This window comes from Stenella coeruleoalba (assembly GCF_951394435.1).
Source record: "Stenella coeruleoalba genome assembly, chromosome: 11".
In the NCBI taxonomy this organism is placed as follows: domain Eukaryota; kingdom Metazoa; phylum Chordata; class Mammalia; order Artiodactyla; family Delphinidae; genus Stenella; species Stenella coeruleoalba.
This window is the reverse complement of record NC_137157.1, coordinates 18650773-18677070: the sequence shown is the minus strand read 5'-3', so window position 1 is coordinate 18677070 and position 26298 is coordinate 18650773. Positions and strand designations below refer to the sequence as shown.

Here is a 26298-nt window from a genome sequence, read left to right as displayed (position 1 = left end):
CAAAGTCATCAAAAATAAACCCCACTTCAGCCCATGTATTAGTCAGGTTTACTGTGACAATTCTGGGTAACAAACAACCCCGCTCACAACGTTTTACAACAATAAGTATTTATTTTTCACTCTCCAGCTTATAGATTGGATTGTGGGTCTGCTGGGCGTGGCTGAGTTCAGCTGGACTTGACTCTAGTAGGTACCCAGGATACACCTTAGGTTTAAGTCAGCTTCTCAGGTCTCTCTCATTCGTTTCACTGGAATGCACCCTTGGCTGGATGATACATTTGTTTACAAAAGAACAAAAATGGGAAAACTTTCTATGGTAAGCCTCAGAAGCATTTTTGATTATTGATTGGGTCTTTTTCTATGGTAAAGGAGAATGAAACTAGCTCACTTCAAAATATGTTTCTAGAAATCATTTTTTCCTCCACTAGATAAAAATATGCTTTTCAAAAATCAACTCTTTTTTGCTCCACTCAGAAAAAAGAGAAACAAAAAAGCCCAAGAACATAATATTACAGACCAAGCATTATATGATTTGTCAAGATGAGCTCTATCTTCAGACCTTGACAAATCACATATGGAAGGAAGTCATATGGAAGGAAAGGACAGTTTTGATGAATGACGCTGGGGTCAGATGTGGATGGCTAACCTCTGTCCACATGCTGGGCTCTGACTGGCACCCTGCATCTGTCAGTCAGCATATGGCTGAGCTGCCCTATCTCATCTGTCACATGAAAGAGCAGGCATAATAGGTATCCTTACTGATGAAAAAACGGAACATGTCCCTCTCTGTCTGTTCACTGTAGCAATGTGGACACGTCACAGAGGCTCTACATGGGGAAACCACCCTGGGGGAGGGCTTAGTAACACCTTAAGACCATATTTTTCAAGTTATTCCATAGAAATACCTCTTTTCTCAGAGACAAATGCCAAGTGCACACACATATACCCAGGGAAACCAGGAGATAGAGCCCAAAGGATCCTGGCCTAAGTAGAAAATGTCTTCCAAGTCTACTGATTGGGTTTTAAAATGTCATATGAATATTTCATTTGATTTCATATTATCTTTTATTTAACATAAAATAATGCTTTAAATTGCCATCTGGAATTGAAAAAGTCCCCTAGCATTTTAGCCTGTGCCTTGACCTGCAATCAGCATACCACGTGGGCACGGAGTGAGGTGCTGACAAAGAATACGAGAGCTGGTGTCCGATACTAGCGGAATCTGTCCACTTTTCCATTTCCACAACTGCTATCTCAGTCCAAGTTACCACCATCCTTTTCCTGGACCACAGTTTTACGGCCTCCAAGCTGGACTGCTTGCTTCCACTCTGATCTACTCTTCGCTCTGTGTTGGGAGCCAAGAAGTTTTCGCCATTAGAAGATGGCCGACACCCTGCTTCTCTTCCTGATTTATGAGATAGAAGTTCGCGCCTAAAATGAAAGCCCGCGCACGCAGCACCAATGATGATTAGCCAAGTACTTCCCTCATTCTGAATCCCGCCCCCCTTTCTCTGCAGTGTATAAATACAGCTACCGCAGCAATAAAAGTTTGAGGCTTGATCAGGATTCTGTCTTGCCTCCATTCTTTCGCGTCTCCTGCCCTTCCCCCTTTTTTCAACCCCCACAGGTTCCTCCTCGGACTCACAAGGATTTGTCCTGCTGGTCGGGACTCCCGGGGACGCCCGGGGCCGTACACAATTGGTGCCCAACGTGGGGCTCGAGGAACGGATCCTGACGGAGGTAGCACGCTTACGAACGCCTGGCCAGGCACCCACTGAGCCGCCGCGAGACTTACTCGAAAGTGCAGCTTGATTAGGTCCCCGGAGGACTGGCCGCCCTTCGGCAGTCGTGACCTGAGGATAAGGTAAGCGGAGCTATAAATATGGGACAGGAATTGAGTTCCCATGAACTCTTTCTTCAGGGGATCGAGGATTCCCTCAAGATGCGGAAGATTAAGGCTAGGAAAAAAGATTTGCGTGAATTTTTTATGTTCTTGTCTGATGTTTGCCCATGGTTCCCACAGGAAGGGACAATAGATAAAAAATGCTGGAATCGTGTAGGAAATTGTTTAAATGATTATTATCAAACCTTTGGGCCTTCTAAAGTGCCTGTGACTGCATTTTCGTATTGGAATTTAATTAGGGAGATTCTCATGGGTCATTTTTTTGACCCCGATGTCCAAAAGGTTGTAGAGACCGGGGAAACAATTCTTAAAGCAGCCTCTCGTCTCCATTCAGCTTGTCCATCCGTTACCATTGATATGGGTTCAAATGAAGAGTTCCCAAAAATTCCAGAAACCGGTCATCATTATCCCACAGATGATAAAGTTATCCCAAAGATTTATCCTTCCCTTACTGCTATTAAGGGTGATCCCAATGATGACCAGCTTTCCCCCCAAGATCAGGAAACTCTCGATGAGCAGGCTGCTCGTTATCATCGCAATGATGATCCCTGGGGATTCCCCCTTTTGAAGCCTCCACCATCTTATAATACTCCTCATCAGATGCCTGCCTTTAGCGCCCCTGCTCCCATTGCCCCCCTGATTGATCCCCTTCAACAGGCTAAGATGGCCTTAACCCAGGAAATTTCCTCTTTGAGAGATGTTTTACAACAAAAACGGGAACGCTTGGATCTCCTAAAGGAGCTTAAGGCCCTTGAGGTGGAGCTAACTTCTTTTAATGTCTCGAACGGTCCCAATAAACCCCCGCTTCGACAAAAACCAGGATCCATTAAGTTAGCCTTCCCTGTTACTCGCAGTCAAAATTTACCCACTCAAGGTGAAATTCAAGCTGAAGATAGTGAGGAAGGGGAAGAGGAAGAGGGAGAAGAATCTCCTGAACCTGATGAGGGACCAGATATTCATAATTCTTCTGGGGGCGGCCCTTTTGAACATAAATATCGCCGCCTCAATTTACAACATATAAAAGATTTAAAATCTGCTGTCAATAATTATGGGCCCACAGCCCCTTATACATTGGCAATCTTGGAGGGATTAAGCGATCGCTGGCTGACCCCAAATGATTGGCTTACCCTGGCTCGGGCCACCCTTTCTGGGGGAGATTTTGTTTTATGGCGCACTGAATTTGCAGAAAATTGTAGAGAAACTGCCCAAAGAAATGCTGAAAACAGAACTTCCCGATCATGGACCCGAGATAAATTACTTGGCCGTCCCCCCTATGAATCCAATGAGTCTCAGGCTGCTTTTCCCCCTGGTTTGTTGGCTCAAATACAACATGCTGGCCTTAAGGCCTGGCGCCGTCTTCCGCCTAAGGGTTCGCCCACAACTTCCTTGGCAAAAATTCGCCAGGGACCAGAAGAGCCTTATTGTGAGTTTATTAGCCGCCTCACGGACGCCGCCGAGCGTGTAGTGGGTGATAGTGAAACTGATAATGCCTTTGTTAAACATTTAGCTTATGAAAATGCCAATCCGGCCTGTCAAGCTGCCCTTCGGGCTCATCGTGGTGGTAGCCTGGCTGATTACATTAAGTTGTGCTCCGGAATTGGTCCCTCCCATTCTGTTGGTCTTGCGATTGGAGCTGCTCTAAAAGATTTTATTAAAGATACATCCGTCCTAGATAAACAACAAAAAACTTGCTATAATTGCAAACAACCTGGACATTTTGCCCGGGATTGTTCATTACATAGACAAGGACAGTCATTAAAGGCTAACCCACAACAACCCCAATATCAATCCCGGGCTCCTCCCACCACCGTTTGCCCTCGTTGTAAAAGAGGCAAACATTGGTCTTCAGAATGTTTTTCAAAAACGGATATAAATGGCCAATTGCTCCCCAAAAAACAGGGAAACTTTTCACGGGGCCAGCCCCTGGCCCCTTCCTTGGAACCAAACCAAGGGGCAATTCGGTTTGTTCCTCAAAAATCTGGACAAGTTCCCTGCACCCAGATGTTGGCTCCCTCTGTCGAGCCACACCCGGAAGCGCAGGATTGGACCTCTGTGCCTCCACTGACTCAATATTAGTCCCAGAACAAGGAGTACAACCCATTCCCACAGAAGTTTATGGCCCCCTGCCCCCAAATACTTTTGGTTTAATTTTAGGAAGAGGTAGTTCCGCTTTGGCTGGCCTCCAAATTATACCTGGTGTTATTGATAATGATTATTCAGGTCAAATTACCCTTTTGGCATCTGCTTTACAAGGCCCTATATCAATCCCTAAAGGTCAAAGGATAGCACAGTTAGTATTGTTGCCCCTAAATTCTTTAAATAAGAGCCATACTAATTGTCCTAGAGCAGATGCTGCTTTTGGCTCCTCAGATGTTTATTGGGTCCAACAAATTACTCCTGAAAGGCCACTCCTAACCCTGTGGTTAGATGGAAAGAAATTTGAGGGTTTAGTCGATACAGGAGCCGATGCAACAGTTATTTCGGAAAAATATTGGCCCTCCTCTTGGCCTTGTACAGTGTCTATAACTCATTTACAAGGCATAGGACATTCTACCAATCCTAAATGGAGTTCTAAAGTTCTTACATGGATAGATACTGAAGGTAATACTGGACAGGTACAACCTTATATTTTGGCACATATCCCGTTGAATCTTTGGGGATGTGACATCCTGTCACAATTAAAGTTAATCATGGCCAGCCCCAATGAGGTGGTGACCCAACAAATGCTAAACCAAGGGTTTCTACCAGGCTTAGGCTTAGGAAAAAATAATCAGGGTATTACACGACCTATTTCCCTGGCATCTAACATAAATCGCCAGGGCCTAGGCAGTTCGCCTTTTTCTTAGCGGCCATTGACCTTCCTGTGCCCCATGCGGACAAAATACGATGGAAAACTAATGATCCCGTTTGGGTGGACCAATGGCCTCTAACAGAAGAAAAACTTACAGCTGCCACAAAGTTAGTGCAGGAACAATTGGCCGCTGGACATTTAGAAGCCACTACTTCGCCATGGAATACCCCTATATTTGTGATAAAAAAGAGATCTGGCTCATGGCGACTTCTCCAAGATCTTAGGGAAATTAATAAAACAATGTTTACTATGGGAGCTTTACAGCCTGGCTTGCCTTCTCCTATTGCCATTCCAGCTGGCTATTTTAAAATCATTATTGATCTTAAAGATTGCTTTTTTACTATCCCTCTCCATCCTCAGGATAGAGAGCGTTTTGCATTTAGTCTCCCAGTAATTAATTTTAAAGGCCCAATGCCACGTTTTCAATGGAAGGTCCTCCCGCAGGGTATGGCCAATAGCCCCACCTTATGTCAAAAATTTGTTGCACAAGCTGTAGACCCTCTTAGGGCTCGTTGGCCTGGTATCTATATCATTCATTATATGGATGATATTCTTTTGGCTGGAAAATCAACTGATGAACTCCTTAAGTGTTATCAAGATTTAAAAGATAATCTTGCTTCCTCTGGCCTTCAAATTGCTTCAAATAAGGTACAATTAAAAGATCCATACTATTATCTTGGTTTCGAATTAAACAAAAAAATAATTACCACTCAAAAGATACACATACAAGTATCACATTTGCAAACCCTCAATGATTTTCAAAAATTTTTGGGAGATATTAATTGGCTACGACCGTATCTTAAACTTACTACGGGAGAGTTAAAACCCTTATTCGAAATTTTACAAGGGCCATCAGATCCCTTGTCACCCCGTAGGCTGACTAAGGAGGCTAAAAATTCTCTTCAATTAGTAGAAAAGGCCATTAGATGTCAACAGATTACCTTTTTAGATTATGGTCGTCCCTTTAGTTTGATTATTTGGCCACTGCACATACACCCACTGGAGTCCTATGGCAAGATCATCCCCTCTTGTGGATACATTTGTCCGTATCTCCTAATAAAGTGCTTAAGACCTACCCTTCCTTAGTAGCACAGGTTCTTACTTTGGGCAGAGAAAAAAGCCGTCAATTTTTTGGCAGAGATCCTGATCATTTGATTCTCCCCTATACCAAAGAAGAGCTTAGTTGGTTATTACAAACTGATGATAAATGGCTTGTTTCCTTATCCTCCTTTCAGGGTAATATTGATAATCATTATCCACCTGATAAGCTCCTTCAGTTTGCTAGAAAACATCTGTTTATATTTCCCAAAATCACTTCTGCTGTTCCTCTGGGAGATGCTGCCCTAGTATTCACTGATGGATCATCATCCGGTGTTGCTGTATTTGTTATAAATAATCAGCCCTATAGGGTACAGTCCCCCTTTTTATCAGCACAACTTGTTGAGCTTTTTGCCATTCTTCAGGTTTTTGAGATGTTACAGAATATCCCCTTTAATTTATATACGGACAGCTCATATATAGCTTTGTCCGTCCCCCTTTTAGAAACTGTTCCATATATTAAACCCTCTTCCAATGCTGTTCCCCTTTTTTCAACAACTTCAAAGTCTTATACTTCGAAGACAAGCGCCTTTTTTTATTGATCATCTTAGGGCTCATACAGATCTTCCTGGACCCCTCTCTCAGGGCAATGATTTAGCTGATAAAAATGCCCGCCTGATGTGCACCGTAACCTCTGATTCTGTTTCTCAAGCTACTCAATTTCATCAGCTACATCATGTTAATGCACATACTCTTCGCTTAATGTTTAAGCTTACTCGAGAACAATCAAGACAAATTGTAAAAAATTGTCCAGGGTGCGTTACATTTTTACCTCTTCCACATCTTGGGGTAAACCCAAGAGGTCTATTACCTAATGAAATCTGGCAGATGGATGTTACCCATCTTGCTAAATTTGGAAAATTAAAATTTATTCATGTGTCCATTGATACCTTTAGCGGCTTTATATATGCCTCCCTTCAGGGAGGAGAAGCCACAAAAAACATTATTTCACATGTGCTCCAATGTTTTACAGTTTTAGGCAAGCCTCAAATAATTAAAACAGATAATGGGCCTGGGTATACCTCCCAGGCTTTCCAAGATTTTTGCACCCGGCTTCAAATAAAACATCTTACGGGAATTCCATATAACCCCCAGGGTCAAGGCATAGTAGAAAGAGCCCATCAAACCCTTAAAAATACCATTTCCAAGCTTAAAAATAATGATTTAACTGCTACAAAAAATTCCCCAAAAAATATTCTTAGTCATGCCCTGTTTGTAATTAATTTTTTACAATTAGATAATAATGGTAGATCTGCCGCCGATCGCCTTTGGCATCAAGAAACTAAAAATCAATATGCACAAGTTATGTGGAAAGACCCTTTGACCTTTAAATGGCATGGACCCGATCCACTCCTCATCTGGGGGAGGGGATCCGCATGTGTATATAATACCAAAGAAGGTGGAGCACGCTGGTTGCCTGAGCGCCTTATTAAACCTATAAGTTCTATAAAGTAATAAATTTTATCCAGGGCCCTTTTCCCTGAGATTGTATTTCTTTTTCTTTTTCAGAAAAAGATGGAGACCCTCCTAATATTGAAAGAGCGGCAGAGACGACATGAGCTATCCGTTGTGACCCTGATCCTGTCATCTTTGCTGGTTGTTGGACAGGCTGAAAGCACTCTCCACTTGCCTCAAAATTTAACCTGATACATTACCATCGCCTCGCCATTACAGAAGCAGAACCAAAGGATGATTCTGGCTGCCCCTCCACTGGAGCGGCATGAAACAGAGACATGCCTACCCCCCTCTTTGATGGAGGGTATGGGTACCGAGTTGAGTGTGGCAGCAAAGCATGCACAAGGGAAAACGTGTATATATGTATATACAAGGTAATCTCTGTTATTCCCTGTGAGTATACCTGAATTATGATAGAGGTTGGTATCTAAACATTGTTTTTGGCTTTTAGTAGCTAAGATTATCTTTGGCTCTGCCTCTCCTCCCCAAAAGATACCAAGAGCCGATGAGTGTGGACACACATACCTTGTCCACGGGAGGATTCAGGTCACTACTCCCTCACTCGGTTAATGCCCACCTCCTTAAAAGAAATAAAAAGGGAGGAAATGTTGGGAGCCAAGAAGTTTTCGCCATTAGAAGATGGCCGACACCCTGCTTCTCTTCCTGATTTATGAGATAGAAGTTCGCGCCTAAAATGAAAGCCCGCGCACGCAGCACCAATGATGATTAGCCAAGTACTTCCCTCATTCTGAATCCCGCCCCCCTTTCTCTGCAGTGTATAAATACAGCTACCGCAGCAATAAAAGTTTGAGGCTTGATCAGGATTCTGTCTTGCCTCCATTCTTTCGCGTCTCCTGCCCTTCCCCCTTTTTTCAACCCCCACAGGTTCCTCCTCGGACTCACAAGGATTTGTCCTGCTGGTCGGGACTCCCGGGGACGCCCGGGGCCGTACACAGCTCTGTGTTCAGAGTGTATTCCACTACTGTAAACCCTTCCATGACTTTTCATCGCTATCAGTAGAAAATCAAAATCTTTAGCAAGGCCTCCCGGCCCTTGTGGTCTGACCTCCACCAGTTCACGCAATCTCCTCTCTGACCACAGTCTTCTCACTCTCTGTGCTCCAGACACATGGCCTCAAGCCTGCTAGTCTGTTTCCTCTCCATAGACTTAGAACAACCGATTCTCCTACTTAAACATTCTTCCTTTTACCCTTATTTTTGTTTAGACCCCCTAATAAGTCAATTTTCTCCTATATGACATTCTGACATCATATTTCTCTAATCCACTGGCACTAAGCTTCTTAAGGAGAAAGGTAATGTCTTCTTTCTGTCTGTTCCTGATGCCCGCCTAACACCTTCCCTGAACACATAGTAGCTGCTCAATAAATGTTTTGTAAATGACACGAGAATGAGCTAGTGAAAAGTTCATCTTCTTTCAAGTCCAGAAAACTAAGGCTGAGAGTGTATGAGTCACTTAAAGAATTTTCTAATACAATACATACTTTGTTAAATGTCCATTCTAGTTATCAGGAGGCAAAAAAAGTTAGACTGAAAGCTTTGTTCCAGCTTCGCCTAAGACACCATTTAGGTAACTCTGGGGATGAGAAAGAACTTTTGAGTGGCAGAATCTCGTCAAAGACTTGAGACAGAATTTATGAATCTCTCCTGAGTCCTGACACCTGAGTGCTCTTAATCAAACTGGTCCCCCAAGAACATTAAATGAAATGGCAAGGGCTTCTTACATTTTTGAAATTTCAAAACTGCTATCGATATAAATTATTATTTGGAGTTTTTTTATTTCTTATTCATCATGCCTATTGGGAAACATAAAAAAACAGAATGTTTTGTTCACAAGCACCATCCCTTGATGATGATTCTTGTACTGGCTTGAGGCCAACATGAAAAAGGGGGTAGAATAAACTGGCAGTGAAAAGCACAGCATTCGCTCAGTAATCATTCCACCAACTTTACGAAGGTCCACCTGCTTCTTAGAGCTACTAGGATACAGGACTGACACTCCCCGACTACTGGTAGCTCAAGGCCTCCTAGGGAAGATGGGTCATCATCAGAGAGTTACGAACAGTCTGTGATTTGGGCGTGGTACATGAGCTCTTTCAACCTGTTTCCTCATCTCTAAAATTAGGAAAATGACAGTACTTACCTCTTAGAATTGCTGTGAGATTAAATGGGATAATGACCATAAAGGGCTTAACTCAGTGTCTGGCACGTGATTATTTATATCAGTTGGAATGCTTTTGCTTACAAGGGACAGGAAACCTGACTGGTAGTGACTTAAATCATGGATTTATTGTTCTGTTAACAAGCAGCCTGGGGGTGGGCTATCCACTGAACTGTTTAGCAATGATGGGGATCTGGTCCAGCATCTCTGGAATTCTCTTGACCTGACTTCACAGTGTAAAAACGGCTGCCATTGCTCTGATCAGGGACTTCTCAAGTGCCTCTCTCCTGACAGCAGTAGGTACATCTTTCCTAAGAAGCCCAACAGACTTTCTTTTATACTCCACTGGCCAGAAGTATAATATGTATAAAGTGCTTAGCACAGGGCCTGGTACATACTAACTAGTCAGTACAATTTAGCCATTAGATGACAATGATCGTGGTGATGATGATGGTGATAATGATGGTGGTGATGATAATGATGATGAGGATGGTGATGGTGGTGGTGACGGTGATGATGATGGTGGTGATGACAGTGGTGATGATGCAATAGAGAGGCAAAACATATGTACTTTCGCCTTATAATCAAGACATCTCTCAACTTCTGGATCCATGTGTCCCTCTTTTCTAAGGTCTGACATAAAGATAAATGGATCACAGAATACGGAAGCGAATTGGACTAAGTTAAGTTACTGTTTGGGATAGCAAAAAGGAAGGATGGTCACGGATAAATGGAAGTAGATAAAATAGGATGTGGTGTTTACACTAGGGAGGTTGGTAAAGTTGGAGAAAGCATGGAATCATAAAGCATGAGCTATGAAAGTCCTTCTCATCCCCCAAATGAGGAAACCAGGGCCCAGAGAAGTTAAATTATTTATTCACGGCAATATAGAAATTCAGTTAGAACTCAGGTCTCCTAAAGCCTACGATTTTAAAAAAAATTTTTTTACAAAAACTCACTCTAAGGGTAACAGAAAGAAATGCCTAAAATAGACTCTAATGATTTGTGGAATCAACTGCTGTCCGTCTGCTATAATTTTACCCTTCCATCCTGGCATAAAAAGAGTTAATAAATAAGAGTTTTCTGGTTATAAACAACAGAGAATTCCAAAGATTCCTTGGTTAGTTGAATGGTACAAAAGCCTGATGGTCAAACCCTGCTTTCAAAAGATTCCATAATCTATAGTGTGTGCTTAGTTATAAGCTGAACTTTTGATTCCTTGCCCCCGGAAACAAAGAGATATCTCTATTTCAGCAATCAAACAAGTGATCTGGGTTCAAATCATGGCGTGTGTCCCTTGAAAAAGTTCAGTTTCTCAGAAATAGACTCACAGACATAGAAAACAAACTTATGGTTAACAAAGGGGAAAGGGGGGAGGGAGGGATAAATTAGGAGTTTGAGATGAACAAATACAAACTACTATATATAAAATAAACAACAATGACCTACTGTATAGCCCAGGGAACTATATTCAATATCGTGTGATAATCTATAATCTATATGGAAAATAATCTGAAAAAGAATACATACATATAAATATATGTATATATAAATATATACTTTGTTATATACCCGAAACTAACACAACATTGTAAATCAACTATACTTCAATTAAAAAAAGAAGTCCAGTTTCTTTGTCCGTCTGGAAATAGAAACAGCCACTCCAGTCATAATCCCATGATACTGAACAGTCTATATTTTACTTTGTTTCTTGATTTAGCAATTTGTCTATGGACTGGGTACATATGCAACAGATGGGAAATAAGTATGTGTCAAATGCTATCCCAACACTAATACATAGATATCTGATCACCTTTTGGACCTTAAAAAGATGGGGTTAACACAAACATCAGAGAGACCAAACACAGTGGCACATCAGAGGCGATGGCAGTCAGAGCTAAATCCTTACTAACAGTAATACCTAATTTATATCGACACCTTCCACATGTCAGATGTTACGCTAAGACTTTGACATGCATTGCCTGTTGCATTTAATCCTCACAGCAACCCTCTGAGGTAGGGACAGCTATTGTCAACTCTCACTTGGCAGATAAAGAAACAGGTTCAGAGAGCATCACCCAAGTGGAAAATGATGAAGCCAGGATTTGAACAGCACTGATCAGAGCTGCATTCAATTGTATGCAATAGGAACCAGACTTCAGTGGCTTAACCAAATAAGGGTTTAATTTTTCTTACACACCAAGAAATTCAAGCATAGAGAACTGAGGGCTCATACATCAGCTCAGGAAGTCTTCAAAGACTCAAAGACCCAGTTGCCTTCTCGCTTCCATAGGCACCACCCTTAGCTTGCGGCTGTTGTCAGGAGAGGGCTGCTCCACAGGGCAGCCCTGTATCTGTATCCACAGATACAGGCACTGCATCTGTAGTGAAGCAGAAAGAAGCAGAAAAGCAAGGGACAAAGGACATGCTAGCCGAATCTGTTCCTTTTATCAAGGAAATGATAGCTTTTCCAGTAGAACTCCATTTATAAACTAGTTGACCAGGACAGGTTAACACAGCCATTCTAGCTACAAGGAAGTATGGACATGTGAATATTTTTAACCTACCATATTGTTACCCTAAATAAAACTGGGGTTCTGTTACTGAGAAGCAGAGAATGGATACTGGGTAGACAACCAGCAGTGCCCGTCACAAATCCAGGTGGCTATTGGATGTTAAAGCTCAAGAAATAAACGTGCTCATAACCTCTATGCCAGCATGAACATCAGATATTCTACCCCATCCCCCCACCGCCCCCCGCCAAAAAAATGTTTAAGGCCAACTTGTCACTCAAGTGATAGGTTTTTTACTTGGCTTCTTCTAAAAACCCAGTCCTGGAGCATAGAGGAAGGAAGCCTGAACGCTGTCTGGGTTCTATAACCACCACTTGCCTCCCCCGCCCCCCCTTTTCAGTGCAGTAAATGACCATCAAGCCTTCTGCTTCCCGATGACCAAACACCGAAAATAATTTTCTTTGAGAAGATTTTGTTCCACCTAATTTGTGAGTAAAATTTCCTAAGGGCAGTAGTGAAAGGTCTAAGATAATGAGGAAGTCTTCAAACTCAGGGGAACTGATGAGATCTGCTCTCAAAGTTACCATACACCATTAATCAATTGTTACTAGGCAGAGTCATGGAACCCAGATAGAGGTCAATGGATCACATGACCCACCGCAGGCCAAACGGCCAGCATCCTGCTTCTTAAACAAAGCAGAAGTGACTTTGTAACTATTCCCACTTAGCCGAATTCACAACCTAGGCTGGTTTTTCATAGCCAGGGTTCAGTTCAGACTGTGGAGAGTCACTGAATAAAATAAAGTCGAAAACCCAGAGGTGGGTGGTAGTGTGTGTGTGTGTGTGTATGTGTGTGTGTTGAGAGGGGCGATGTCACCAAGTAAACAAGATAAGTTGGCCACATAGTTTACAAGAAAAACAAATTGGAAATAAAAATCACATTTAGCACATTATCCAGTTTAACTTAATGTGTCCTTATTTGAAAATTGCAGGTACTGTTACCCATTATTTTCAATATGCATTGAAATTTAATCTTGTCCTTTTTTTGATCTAAACCACAGAACACGGTACTCTGATTTTTCAGATGCTCTGTAAACCAGCTCCCATTATGTCAGACCTATGACAGATCTTGCCCTTCTTTGATTTGTTTGTTACTGCTTATGTGCTAACTCTTTGTAAGAGTATCTTTAGATGGTTTTGAAAGGTAGATAAATAAACATCTCAACATCGCCTTTAACTATTTCTTAGCAAAATCCAAAACCCCTTCTCTGTTAGTTCATGCTTCCTCTGATTCTAGAACTTTCTTGGTATTAAGGAAAAATATAAATTAAAACAAAAAGTAAAATCACTTATTACAGAGAGCAGGACAATTTTATTTTATAAACAATTCTCTCCTATCTTGGTTCAGCCTGTTCTTTTTAGTCATACTTGGGACAAGACGCTGGACATAAACCACATTTAATAGAAATACACAAAAGGCGATCCAGAGAAACAAATTGGGCTGTGTTAAGGTTCTCTTTCCATATCCATTTAGATACGGAACAGTTAGTGCTTGGAAGCCCCCAGTTTTAGTTCCTGAAGTAAGAGAAGTCCTCTAATTTGTCAAATAAAAACTTACCCACCTTTGTACCAAGGCAGAAAAATCTGTGCGGATCTAATTTACCATGACTAAAGATGAAGAAGCAAAATGAATCCGTTTAGGATCTCTGGTGTGTATTTTTAGTTTATGCTAAATCTTTTCTAGTATTACCAATTCTTTAAGTTCTGGAAGTCAGAGAGCATTCCAATGAAACATTTAGGAATCTTTCTGACAAGCACAAAAGAGAAGCAAAAGTTAAATCTTACATGCATTTTGACCAGCCTTCCACGTTTAGGAATTTCTATTATAAAAATAATCAAAAGAGTACAAACAAGAACATGTAAAATATATTCATCATATTCATTACAAAAATACTTGTTAATAGTGAAATTTGCAAGTCACTAAAATGTCCCAAAATAATGGATTGGCGAATTGCATGATGATGCTGCAATGAAATTCTCTGTAGGTAATGAAGATCACTATTTATTGATATTACAAAGATGTCCACAGTTCAGTGTGATGGGGGGAAAATCAGCTTATAGAACAACGTATGCAGTACGAGCTCACTTTTGCACAAAGTGCAAAGATGTAATATGCTAAGAAAAAAGTATTTAAAGGATATGCTCCAAAATGTAAACAATGGTTGTCTGTGGGTTTATTAGGCCATAGACAATTTCTACTTTTTCCACAATAGACAATTCACGTCAAGGTTTTAGCATAATATCTGAATACATAAGGTCCATATGTATTAGGTATTATTCATATTAGGGTTTTAGCTTTATCAGCCATTGCCTCTGATGTGTTTTGCCCCCTTCTAAGTAATTTCCTTTTCTTTTAACAATCATGAGAAAACTATACAAGAAGTGATTTCCATTTTGAGGGAAAAAAAGGCTGGGGGGAAGGTTAACGAGAGGTTCCTGCACCAATGCCTGCCATCCCATCTGGGTTAGTGACATGCGTGTAAAGGGCTAAAAAGAGAGGCGGAGGGAAAGTGAGAAGGAAGGCTTCCCCCACACTAAATGAAAGGCAAACGATATGCATATCAGCATCCCAAGATATACCACTCTACTGGGAAAACCCAAGACAAAAGAATTATCGGACACAACAGTTCAAAGCATATTGCACCTGTCAAAACGTCTGTCATCTTCTATAGAAATTCCCCATTCTAAGAGAGAAAAGGGAAACTTTCGCAAAGTCACTCAGGAACAACAGCTGACTTTGTCTCCTTCCTCTGGCCAACTCCTCCATCTGAAAGCCATTTAGCTCCATGCTAAAGCTTGCCTGGAAGGACCAGACAATAGGAAGGTCTCTTTCATTGTCAAGGACAGTTACACTTTGAAGATGACGCTCAAAAGAGGTTAAAATGGGTCAACAAGCAATTGTTGGGCCTAAGCAAGGACATGTGAAGAGGACATTGTTAAAGTCACAAATAAAAAAAATCTCGATCTCAAAGAATTTAACTTTAATCTAGAGGAGGTGTGGGAAGGAAGAAGTAACAGGCAATACCAATTTCATCCCAAAGAAGAATTAAGAGGGGAGGGGATCTACCCCAAGAGGATTAATTAATAGACAGTTTGGGGATGATCTCTGCCATCCCAAACACGCACCCACACTGTGTATGAGAAAGATAAGTGTAATTTAAGGCAAAGTGAGAAAAACGTGACTTTTCTAAAAATAATGTAAATGCAAGTGGTATTAATTCTATGCCGGCTATTACATTTGTTAAGTTTTATTTTCTGGATGTGCTTCGGGAACTATGTGTGGCATCTAGTCAGATGATAGGTAAGTGGCTGGGTGGGTGGGTATATTTAAACAGTAGTTATTTCTTTTGTGCAATTTCTTAGATATCTTTAAAAGGAAAGTCTCAAAATCCCTCTGAGAAAAGCTGATCTAGAGAGAAGCAAAAAGGCAAATCTGTGTCAGCCCACCTAGATGCCTAGGTTTACAGTCTGGGTCTGCCTTGTTCAGGCCACGTGACTCTGGACAAGCACCTTAACCTCACTCCTGTCGGTCACCACCTGTGTAAAAGGGGATAACAACAACAGGCCAGCAGGAGTATTGGGAGGATTAAAGGAGAGACTGCATCCGGGAGAAATGAAAATGCATGTCTACATGAAAACTTGTACATGCAAGATTATCACGGCATTATTCATGAGAGCCAAATAGTGGAAACAACCCCAATGGCTAAACAAAATCTGGTCTAGCCACACAATGGAATATTATTCTGCCATAAAAAGGAATAAAATACTGACATGCCACAACATGGATGAATCTTGAAAAACTATGTTAAGGGGAGGAATCCAGTCACAAAAGACCACATATTATATAATTCCATTCATATTAAATACTCAGAATAGGGAAATCCATGGCGACAGAAAGTAAATTAGTGATTGTTCGAATGGGCTGAGGGGTGGAGAAGAAGGGGAGGATAGAAAGGTGATAGATAGCTAAAGGGTATAGAGTTTCTATTTGAGTGGGTGAAATGTAAACGTTACTGTGGTGATGGCTGTACGTATCTGTGAATATGCTAAAAACCAGTATACTGTATACTTTAAATGGATGACTTGTATAGTATGTAAATTATATCTCAATAAAGTTGCTAAAAATAAATAAAACAAACCAATCAAGAATGATGGACAAATCTTTGTGGCAAAAAATAAAACAAAATACTATTTTTAAAGGATGGTGGAGAGATACTACAACAAAGCAATCAGAACAGTGCTTGGCACAGAGTAAGTACTCAATAAACACTGAGTATCAGTAATTATTTTTGAGAGTAAGTATAAATCATTGTGAAGAGTTTTGGGAAAGCTTTGGAAAAGAGTACTGTTATGTAGTGTGACTAATGGTAAGACTGAAATTTCCATTTTAATCTTAAAATATTCATCTTTAAAGATTTTTCGAAATTCGACCTTATTCCCTGAAATCTAAAGACAATCTATTCCTCAGTAGTCTATTCAAAAGGTAAATTTCAAAATACAATGCAGCTTTTTCTCTTCCCTAAAGAGTTTGATATTTAAGTACATTAAATTATTTATGATTGCCAGATCTTCTTTAAACTTTAGAAACTGACTAGCTACAGAATCAAACATCAGAAAAGTGAGAACGTTCATTCATTCTGAAATACACTTACAATTGAAATCATTCTTTAAAAAAAATCTTTGGACTATTTTCCAAAGGCCACACATATTATGCCTAGATAAAAAAAAAAATAGCTGTTGTCAATTTTCAAAATCTCAAACAATTCAAAAAGATAAAAATGGTAGATTCACTCCTATGCCCCACAAGAACCCAACTCTTCTCTCCTTCCATGTGTCAACATGTGTCTATTTATAGATCTACAGGTACATTTCACTTTATAAATTATCCATGCCTTTGGCCTTGCTCAAAGGTGAATCTACTAAGAAACTAATGAAATTTAAGCTTCAGGGCTCCTATTTGCAAAGACCCTTCCAAGGCCCTCTACCTATGTTCGTAATTTTGTATTCTTTTTCTTAAAGAGGCCCCCTCAAAATATATAAGCTCAGGCTCCACAAAGTTTGATCTGTCCCTGGTTGCTACTTCCTGCACTACCCATTACTTTGTCCTTTCAAATCCTACCTCTCCAAAGTCAAGTTTAAATCCTACTATGGGAGGCCTTCTATGATTACTCCAACCCAAACTGACTTCTTTCTCTAAGTTTTTGCTGCACTTATTCACTAGACAACTTCAAAATCCTTTTGCCACAACTCTCCAGGTCAACTAAGTTTTGGAACTTAATTTTTTTTTTGTATATTATTGTGCACAAGCTATATATTATGTAATGGTGCATAAATCATGTATTACATAACACTGTCCCATCAGGATCCCAAGTAACACCCCATAGTCAATTATATTAACACATCTTCATCAAAATACATAAATATTCACACTGAGTTAAAGGCTATAAATAGCCTCACTTGAGTTTGGGTGATACTAACACCAAATGAGTTAGAAAAGAACTTTCAGTTTTCAGAGATCTTGGATTTTGGAATTACGGCTAAAGGATTATAGACTTGAACGTTATTGTGTTATTATTTCATGTCTCATCAGTTAGGTTTTACTTGACCAAAACGGCTCTTCACCATTATATCCCCAGTGGAAGGTGTCTGGCATATAAGTGGGTGTTTAACACATTTGATAGAATGAATGAATCAATGGAAGAACTAAGTTTTATACTAGGTTGAGCTGGTCAAGGGGAAGGATTGTGTCCTTTTCAGTTGACATTCACAATGCATGCTGGTGCCCATAGTGTCTGGCACATGGTGAATACTCAATGCATGCTGGTTGGGCTGAATCACACTTCTCAAATCTCCCACAATGACTACCTAGGATATCGATCCCAATATCACTGACTTACAAAACCAGATTGATTCCCGTAGTGGAGGGAAAACACCAGTTGCAGGATACGGAGGGAGTAGTAAGAGAAGGAGCCTAGACATGGCAAAAATTTGTTGTGGGAGAAGTATTGATGCAGGTGAAAAGACCTTGGACTGTGCAATAGGGAGGCCACACACCTTAAGAATTCTGGAGCATTTTTCCTAAGGAAAAGTAGACTCCTGAAAACAACTTCTTTCCTGGGTCTCTACATGACAGAATCCTCAACATCACAATGGTATTTACAACATTGCTTTATGCCTCCCCACCCCCGCTGCCTTGTCTGGGTAGTTTCAGACTTTTATAGATAGTCGGGATAAAAGATTACATGTGATAGTAGACACTGCCCACTGTCATTCTATACTCTACGCTGAACTCTTCTAAACTGGAGGTTCTAAATGGAATATTTTGTTGAGCTGTCAACTGTCTACATTGTTTTTAATAGAGAATGACTGTGAGCTTGTGTGCTGGGGGCAATCACTGAACAAATTGCTTTGTCTCTCTGTGTTTGTTTCCTTGTCAGTAAATGGGATACTGCTGTACTACGTGCCTCATAATGCCGGGATGAAGGTGAAGAATACGATATATAAAACTTCTCAGAGAGACATGATCACCTGGTTACCAGAAATAATATTCACTGTCAGTGTAAGGCAGCTGGATCTATAAGCCTGAAATTAGCCCTGCATAACTGATGGTAATATTTATGCTAATTGTTGTTGATATTAACATCAAAATAATTATTTGCATTTGCATAGTGATCTTGCTTTTCAAATGCTTTGATTTGATAGCAGACTTGTTCCCCAAGTATCCTTTGCAGTAAACAAAACACGTTATCCCAATTTAAGAGTGAAGAAACTACAGCCAAAGGATGGAGTGACACTAAGTTCAGGTCACGTTTACAGGAACAAATTCTTGGCTCTTCAGACCCAGGTCAGCCCCAGCACCTTAGCTCTTCATTAGCTCCCCCTCTACAGCCTTCCATCCCTTCCGCAAGGCTGAGGTGGGTCAGCTCCAATAACCTTGGAAAGTGCTGCCGTCTTTAGTAAAACCTCAAAACCACCTTCCCTTTCTTGAGTTTCTGAGACTTCATTCACAGCGAGGATGTTGCTTCAAACAAAAAGAACGATGTGATGATCATCTCTGACCCCACTCTGCTCTTCAAAGTGTTCGAACACATCATATGTCATCAACTCCCAGCTATCACCTCCTACTCTCCACTTTGTTATAAGGAGGAGACGGATATGAGTAGAGTTTCTATATTGACCTCACTTAGGCACCAATAGCATGGAATAAAAACTGATTTATATATGATATCTGTATGAGGTGGAATACACACATTCACATGTACATATATTAGCTCTAATGATACAGAACGTAATAACACAGCTTTATACACAAACAATATTGTATAATATATAACCATACAGTTTGTAACTTATGTATATATAATTATAAGTTTCAATATATACATGTGTATATAAAATTGTTAAAAATAAAGCTTTCTCATCTGTGAAGTAGCGATAATGATATCAGTAACTACTTCATGAAGCCGTTATGAGGACTAAATGAATTAATATATTCTAAATGCTTAGAACAGTCCCTAACATAAAATACATACTCAGTAAATATATCTGCCATAATTATTATTTTACAGAGTTCCTCACTTGTAAACCTTATTCACTAGAGATTCTCCTAAATATTTCATTTCTTCAATGTACTAATTTTTTAAATTTATCACTAACTATTTTCCAGTGCCACTTTCAGAAAAACATTTTTTTCCCTAAAATGACACATTATCTTCCTTAGAAAACTGTTGTAGTATGTGGTAATAAATGTCCCTTAAGTCAAACCACATATCCCTGAAGAAATAAAAGCAAACTGTAATTCAGAACCTTAGCAACAATTATTTTATACCATAAGACCTCGTTCTAGTCCTCAAGCACACACACATATTATTTATTTCCTAAAATTGATGTGTACCCAATTATAACTGCTTAAATCAGCACTATTTTCAGAAATAATGACATTGGGAAAGATTTAACTATGTTTACCTTGGTGCATTTGTGTCTAAGTTCTAGTGTCATTCAGAAAGACTTGGACACCTGTAGCCCATAACTGTGACAGTCAAAGCCGAAAAAGCTCTTCATCCATCACTATCTAAGCTATGGTCATGGTTAGACCAACTAAACTCCCAACCACGTGCACCCAAAATGAGCAAAATTAAGATGGCTCATTACACTCCTCCAAGGAAGAATGGGCTCCTGGAGGTATTTATGAAGGGCTGCTTTCTTTAGCTCTGATTCTTACTTCACTTTTTTGAAAAGAAATCCTTACCTTGAAGCCTACCAGTTTACATGGAATCTAGTATATTAAGAATAGAGTTTTGAGCAATGTTTTCTCAACTGTGTTCCACAGGACACTAGCGCTGCAAGGTATTGATAGGCGTTATATTTTTAAAATACATATATGTGTACACACACACACACACACGTCGGTGTTCCCTGAGCACATAAAACTGGGATACACTGGGTTAAACAGAGTTTATCAGATTTTTGCCATGGGATTTTGGGGGATCCTTAATATATTACCATGACTTTCTAAGTGGGAGCATCGTGGCCACATCTCCCAGACATACTCATCTATAGCTTCTCCATCTCACAAAGCATCTTTCTAATTCTAGTGTTCCATTGGGAAATTGCTTTAGAATATCATGTATCACATATTTTATATCTTTTGCTTGTATCCCTTTTCTCAAATCTGAGCAGAATTGCTTCTTCTGTACTGTATTTTTTTAGTAAATTCACTATTTTGTATTTCCACAGGTGAGGAAATCCATTTACTATATATCAAAAACATTTTCTATTCCTGCATTTGACCATTATAAAATTTTGGTTGTTTTATAATCACTTAAAGCAATGCTCTCTTGACCTTAAAAAAAAAATCAATTGTGCTAACTCATAATTAACATATCCCAGAATCAAAATTTTACATAAAACCCACGAGTGTGCCCACCCATTTCTCCCTAACCAAATGACATGAAGTTGAACTTACGGTTGTCGCAAGAACTCTGGTGAGCAGATGCCATTATATCCTCAGGAAACCACAGCAACCACCATTGATAACCCGTACATTCTTTTATCTAAAATCAGGCTAATAAAAATAAAAAAGCGTATTTATTATAAAATCATATTAATCTGGAACAAGAAAAGCGCTAGTTTGGGGATACATTTTTTTTTTCTTTTTCTTTTTTTTGCGGTACGCGGGCCTCTAACTGTTGTGGCCTCTCCCATTGCAGAGCACAGGCTCCAGACGCGCAGGCTCAGCGGCCATGGCTCACGGGCCCAACCGCTCCGCAGCATGTGGGATCCTCCCGGACCGGGGCACGAACCCGTGTCCCCTGCATCGGCAGGCGGACTCTCAACCTCTGCGCCACCAGGGAAGCCCTGGGGATACATTTTTTAAGTGCATTACTCCTAGGGAATAATATTCAAAAAACATCAAATCGTCCTCAAAGGATTAAACAGACTTCTAAATGTTAAGCAACTATCAGGTATAACATTTCATTTCGATTGAAACTTTGAAACTTACATTTGGACTTTAGACAGGAGGACATCTTAAAGTGCAGTAGGATTTTACATGTATCAAATTCCATGAATCCAAGTCTGTGGGAAAATTGCAAGAAACTTGAGTGCAAAACTGCACATGAATGACTTGGTCACATTGATTTGTGTTTCTCTCTGAATGGTGAAAAAAATAACACATTAAAAAGAAAAAAAATAACCAAACCCATAAAATCATTTGATAAATCAGTCTCTGCATCGCCTAACAGCGAAAAGCTGCCACGTTTAACTGACGTTAGCCAAAATCAAAAATACTGCCTAAAACCACCAGTTTGATAAAACATTCCCTAAGCATCTCTTTTGCATTAAACTTAGTTCCATGTGTTTCAGAGCCTCCAGAGAGGATCCAGCTTCAGGTTTCTGACATAAAAACCTTAATATAGCCTGTAGAAAATTCCCCTAGGCATATTGGGAGTAATCAAATTTCATGTTAACTATTAAATTACAGACATTCAATTATGTTTTCAAAACCTCTGTTTAGAGACTCAGAAGGCCCTTAGAAAACATCCTTAAACTAAAGCCCAAGTTGGCAGGTGAAACCATTTACCTGCGAGAGCAAAACAAAGCGGGGTCCTGGCCATCCCTGACGGTGGCACATTGCGAAGTGGCACGCGATGTACCCCATCCCCATTGTGAGGCACAAATTCTTTGTGACACTGGGAGACACTGCAGAACAAAAATACTATTAGAAATCCTTCAAAAGGAACATTTTTGGCTGCGATAGAGACTTTTGACATTATTTATTAGGTTCAAAACTGCTTCTATGAAGCCTAACAATGGTTCTGTGGAAACCAGTACATCTGAGGCCCTTTCTGTTGTTCAGGGCAGGCATTGATTGGAAGACGGGCAGCGCTCACGGAACAATTCCCTCGCAGTGGTCAGTGTAAGTGAGCCTTCACCCCCGGCCTAGGAGGGGCCTGTGAACAAACCGTATGGAAACGCGGGGGTAGGCGGGAGGGCGGAGAGGAGCAAACCTTGATTAACCTCTTGGAGGGGAGATGGGTGGGAGCACGGGCAAGCACAGGAAGGGGCGCTCCTGCCAGACTGCCGGGGAGTCAGGAGGATGAAGATGCCTGGGGAGCATCTCTGGTGCCATGGCAACTGTGCCCCTTCCCACTGAATTCCCGGGTGCGCCCAGGAGCCAGCTTTGGGAATCTGGGTTTGCCGGTGCGCCTACTGCGGGTGTCATCCTCTCTTCCAGCTCAAGCTCTGACAAACTCCAGGAGACCCTGGACGAGGCAAAGGGGGTCTGGCTTCTCCCGTTGAGGCCGACGGCAGTGTATGGCCTCAGAGTAAGACCTGGAAGGCAAAGAAAAGCCAGGGTGGTACTCAGGTGTGTGGAATTTACCTGCCCCACTGGGACTTAAAAAAAAATCTCCTGATAACTGGATGTTTGAGAAATCGATGTTTGTAACGTGCTGAGAAAAAATTTTAAATCCCTTGACATTATCTTCATGTGCTTCCCATATTTCTTTAAGAAAATAAACTGCTATCAATTCTTTTCCTATTGTTTGAAAGCACCTCTTCCCCCCAAAATAACTTTTACAGAATCCTCATAAAACGTTTTTTTGTTTTTGTTTTTTTGCGGTACGCTGGCCTCTCATCATTGTGGCCTCTCCCATTGCAGAGCACAGGCTCCGGACGCGCAGGCTCAGCGGCCATGGCTCACGGGCCCAGCCGCTCCGCGGCATGTGGGATCTTCCCGGACCGGGGCACGAACCCGTGTCCCCTGCATCGGCAGGCGGACTCTCAACCACTGTGCCACCAGGGAAGCCCAATCCTCATAAAACTTAATTTCAAGACAAACAGTTCAAAACTTCTAAAGAGAGGGAAACAGAAGAATGGGTGACTAAAATAAATCCTCAAATTGGAAATCTGGGGAAAATCTGTGAATGGAAATTATTCAGATCTGGGAAAACAAACAGATCCGCGGCGCATTTAGACACACTGCTGACAGTTTAAAACTCCAGGAGGCAACTATTTCATGAGTTTTATTAGAAACGTCAAACTAGGTGAAAATGAAAACAATCAGTGGGCAATCCAGTGGTTAAGACTCTGCGCTTCCACTGCAGGGGGCACGGGTTTGATCCCTGGTCAAGGAATTAAGATCCTGCATGCCCCGCGCCCTGTGGCCCCCCCCCCAAAAAAATCGTTTTTAGGTAAGAAATCCTGCCCACTGACCTACGCAAAATTAAAGTGTAATTCTTCAGTAGTGTATTAAGATAACTTAGATAATTTAAATCACTTTCTGTAAACTTTTAAAGGGCTTTGAATAGCATGCAGATGTCTGAAATATTTGGAGCCACCCAGGGGATCATTGGCAAACTCAAAAAATATGAAGAAGATTTCAAATGCACATTGCCTTCCTAACAGTGGGTGTCAAATGGTATAACACTAAGTATTTCAATTTAGTTCATCACACACTGTTCTATGTTTGGTATGTACTGGGCAGCTCCCACTACACACTTAACATAACCAAGTCAAACTGTGAAAAATTTTTAGTGAGCCTGATTTCTCCAACGTGAGAATTATTTCCTGGAAATAAAGGTAGAATGGCATTTCAATATGGCCAGGTAAGTAAAAGCTTTCAGAGAGCCAAACACATTGCTTTGTGAAAACTAGATGCTTAATAACTATTTGGTGATTTGAATTTACAGCCCTGGCATATGACCCATTCATTGCAAGACGATTCCACCTAAGATCATAGATGTGACTCTGGAATTTAGAGAAACAGAATACAACCTAGACAGAATATGCTGTCCTCTGTCTTGGGACAAAGAATAGGAATTCCTTCCCTGAACGTAATTCAATAATGATGCATTTTGTAACAAACTGTCTTAGAGGAACAGTTTGGTGTAAGGGAATATACAGGCTTTGGGGGCAGACCATCATAGATTTATATCCCAGCATATCACCTGGCCTAAGTCTCTTTGTCCTTACCTGAAACATGAGGATTGTATTACCTACTTCACAGGGTTGCTAGTGGGATTAAATCTGTCCATTCGTTTTCTTCATTCATTAATATTTGAGTGCCTGTTATGTGTCTGGCAGTACTCTAGACACTGGGATTACAGAAAGGAATAAAGCTGCAATATCCCTGCACTTATGGAGCACGCATTCGAGTTGGGAAGAGAGGGAGTGGAAGAGGAAGCAGGCTGACAGATAAGCAAACAAAGAAATGTATAAGTGTCAGCTGGCAATAAATCTTAAGGAGGAAAATAAAGTGAGAAAGGTTACGAAAGCCCACCCATGTAGGTGACATTTCAGTAAAGACCTGAAGGAAGCGTAAAAGCAAACTAAGCAAGTATCTGAAGGAAGAACATAATAAAATGCAAAGCATCTCGTACACAGTAAGTGCTCAGTACCTATGAGCTATTATTGTCATATCTGGAATCTTAATAGAGGAGTGCTCTGACCTGGAGTCAGAATGGAGGCTCGAATCCTGGCTCCGACCCTAAAGTTACAGAATCTCTGTGGGCCACCAAATCGTCATCTAAACCACGGGAAGATAACAGTTCTTGCCTCAGAAGGCAGCCGTATGGACCATAGTTGAAGATGTATGTTCAGATTTTAGCATGTCGCCTTATACATAAGACTCAAAATGTGTTAACCTGCCAGCATCCTCAACATGCCATCATCAAGCCCATCCTCCCAGAGAAGGAGAATCTCTGACTCAGCATCCTTGGTAGAAAGTCTCCCAGCCTCAACTTTACCATTTACAGCCCAGGCAGGACATTATCCTCTAGTTCAAAGAAGGTTCTCCTTTGGACTGTGTCGAAATTTCTCTTTCTTCTATTGGTCGATTCCAACAAACTGTATAAATATGTGCAACAAAATCTACCTAAAAAGTTACCTAAAAAAAAACAAAAAAAACAAAAGCTGCATAAAATCAGTCTAATCCTTCTCCTTCTACATGACACTTCCTAGAATATTTGGAGGTATGCATTGTCTCCTGACATTTCCTCTCCTGCAGTCAGAATATCAGCACCATAAACACCACCATCACAACCGCCATTTAGTCGGCCCTGCTGTGTTCGGGGAATTTTATATCAACAACATCTCTTCAAGGTAGTAATTGTCAGTTTACAGAAAATACTGGGCTCAGAGAACATTTATGGGACTTGATCATGGCGACAGAACTCAATGAAACAGTAGAAAGCAGAAATTTGAGCCCAAGTATTTCTGGTTCTGGGATCGGGTTTCCCTGATGTCAAAGCTCATTCCTTCTGGTCCATCTTCTTACCTTTAAACCATTCCTCCTGTTACACAGTTTTGAGATACTTCATTTTTATACATATTATTCTGTGCTATGAATTCACACCTTCCTTATTTGTAAAATGGGGATAATAACATTATCTGCCTAAGAGGGTTATATGAGGATTTCATAAAATAAAGTGCTCAGCACAGTATCTGAGAGCATCATATATGGGGGTTGGGATGCTGATGATAATACTTGTCATTATTATCAGGTGCAATACCTGAATCATTAAACTCTTATCATCAGCTCACACCTGTGCTCTCCTCCAATACAATACAAAGCAACAAGTAGACTTCCATTAAAGGCTGACAACTACAGTTCTTACAGAATGTTCTAGAATAGGACTTACCATTGAGTCAAATAATTTTGCTGTTTCTATTGAAGTTAAAAACAAAATGTGGCCAATTGAAAAGAGGAAGAAAGAGTTAGGAACCACAAAGTGATACTC

At 40.7% G+C, this 26298-nt stretch overlaps 1 protein-coding gene across 6 annotated transcripts in view; it reads right to left on the bottom strand.

Moving 5' to 3' along the window:
- Nucleotides 1-26298, bottom strand: part of LOC307194945 (uncharacterized protein C12orf42) — a 307116-nt gene that overhangs the window by 59704 nt on the left and 221114 nt on the right. For 4 of the 6 annotated variants that reach the window (XM_079938427.1, XM_079938426.1, XM_079938428.1 and 1 more), the window contains 5 exons: nucleotides 22577-22891; nucleotides 22140-22258; nucleotides 21561-21709; nucleotides 21024-21122; nucleotides 1159-1853 (listed from right to left, as the gene is read on the bottom strand). In XM_079938427.1, the coding sequence (XP_079794553.1) occupies nucleotides 21614-21709; nucleotides 22140-22258; nucleotides 22577-22891 (530 nt within the window). In that variant the 3' untranslated portion in view covers nucleotides 1159-1853; nucleotides 21024-21122; nucleotides 21561-21613. Of the gene's footprint in view, nucleotides 1-1158; nucleotides 1854-21023; nucleotides 21123-21560; nucleotides 21710-22139; nucleotides 22259-22566; nucleotides 22892-25305; nucleotides 26287-26298 lie in introns of those variants that run through there. The other 2 variants (XR_013830675.1, XR_013830674.1) reach the window with 2 other exon arrangements.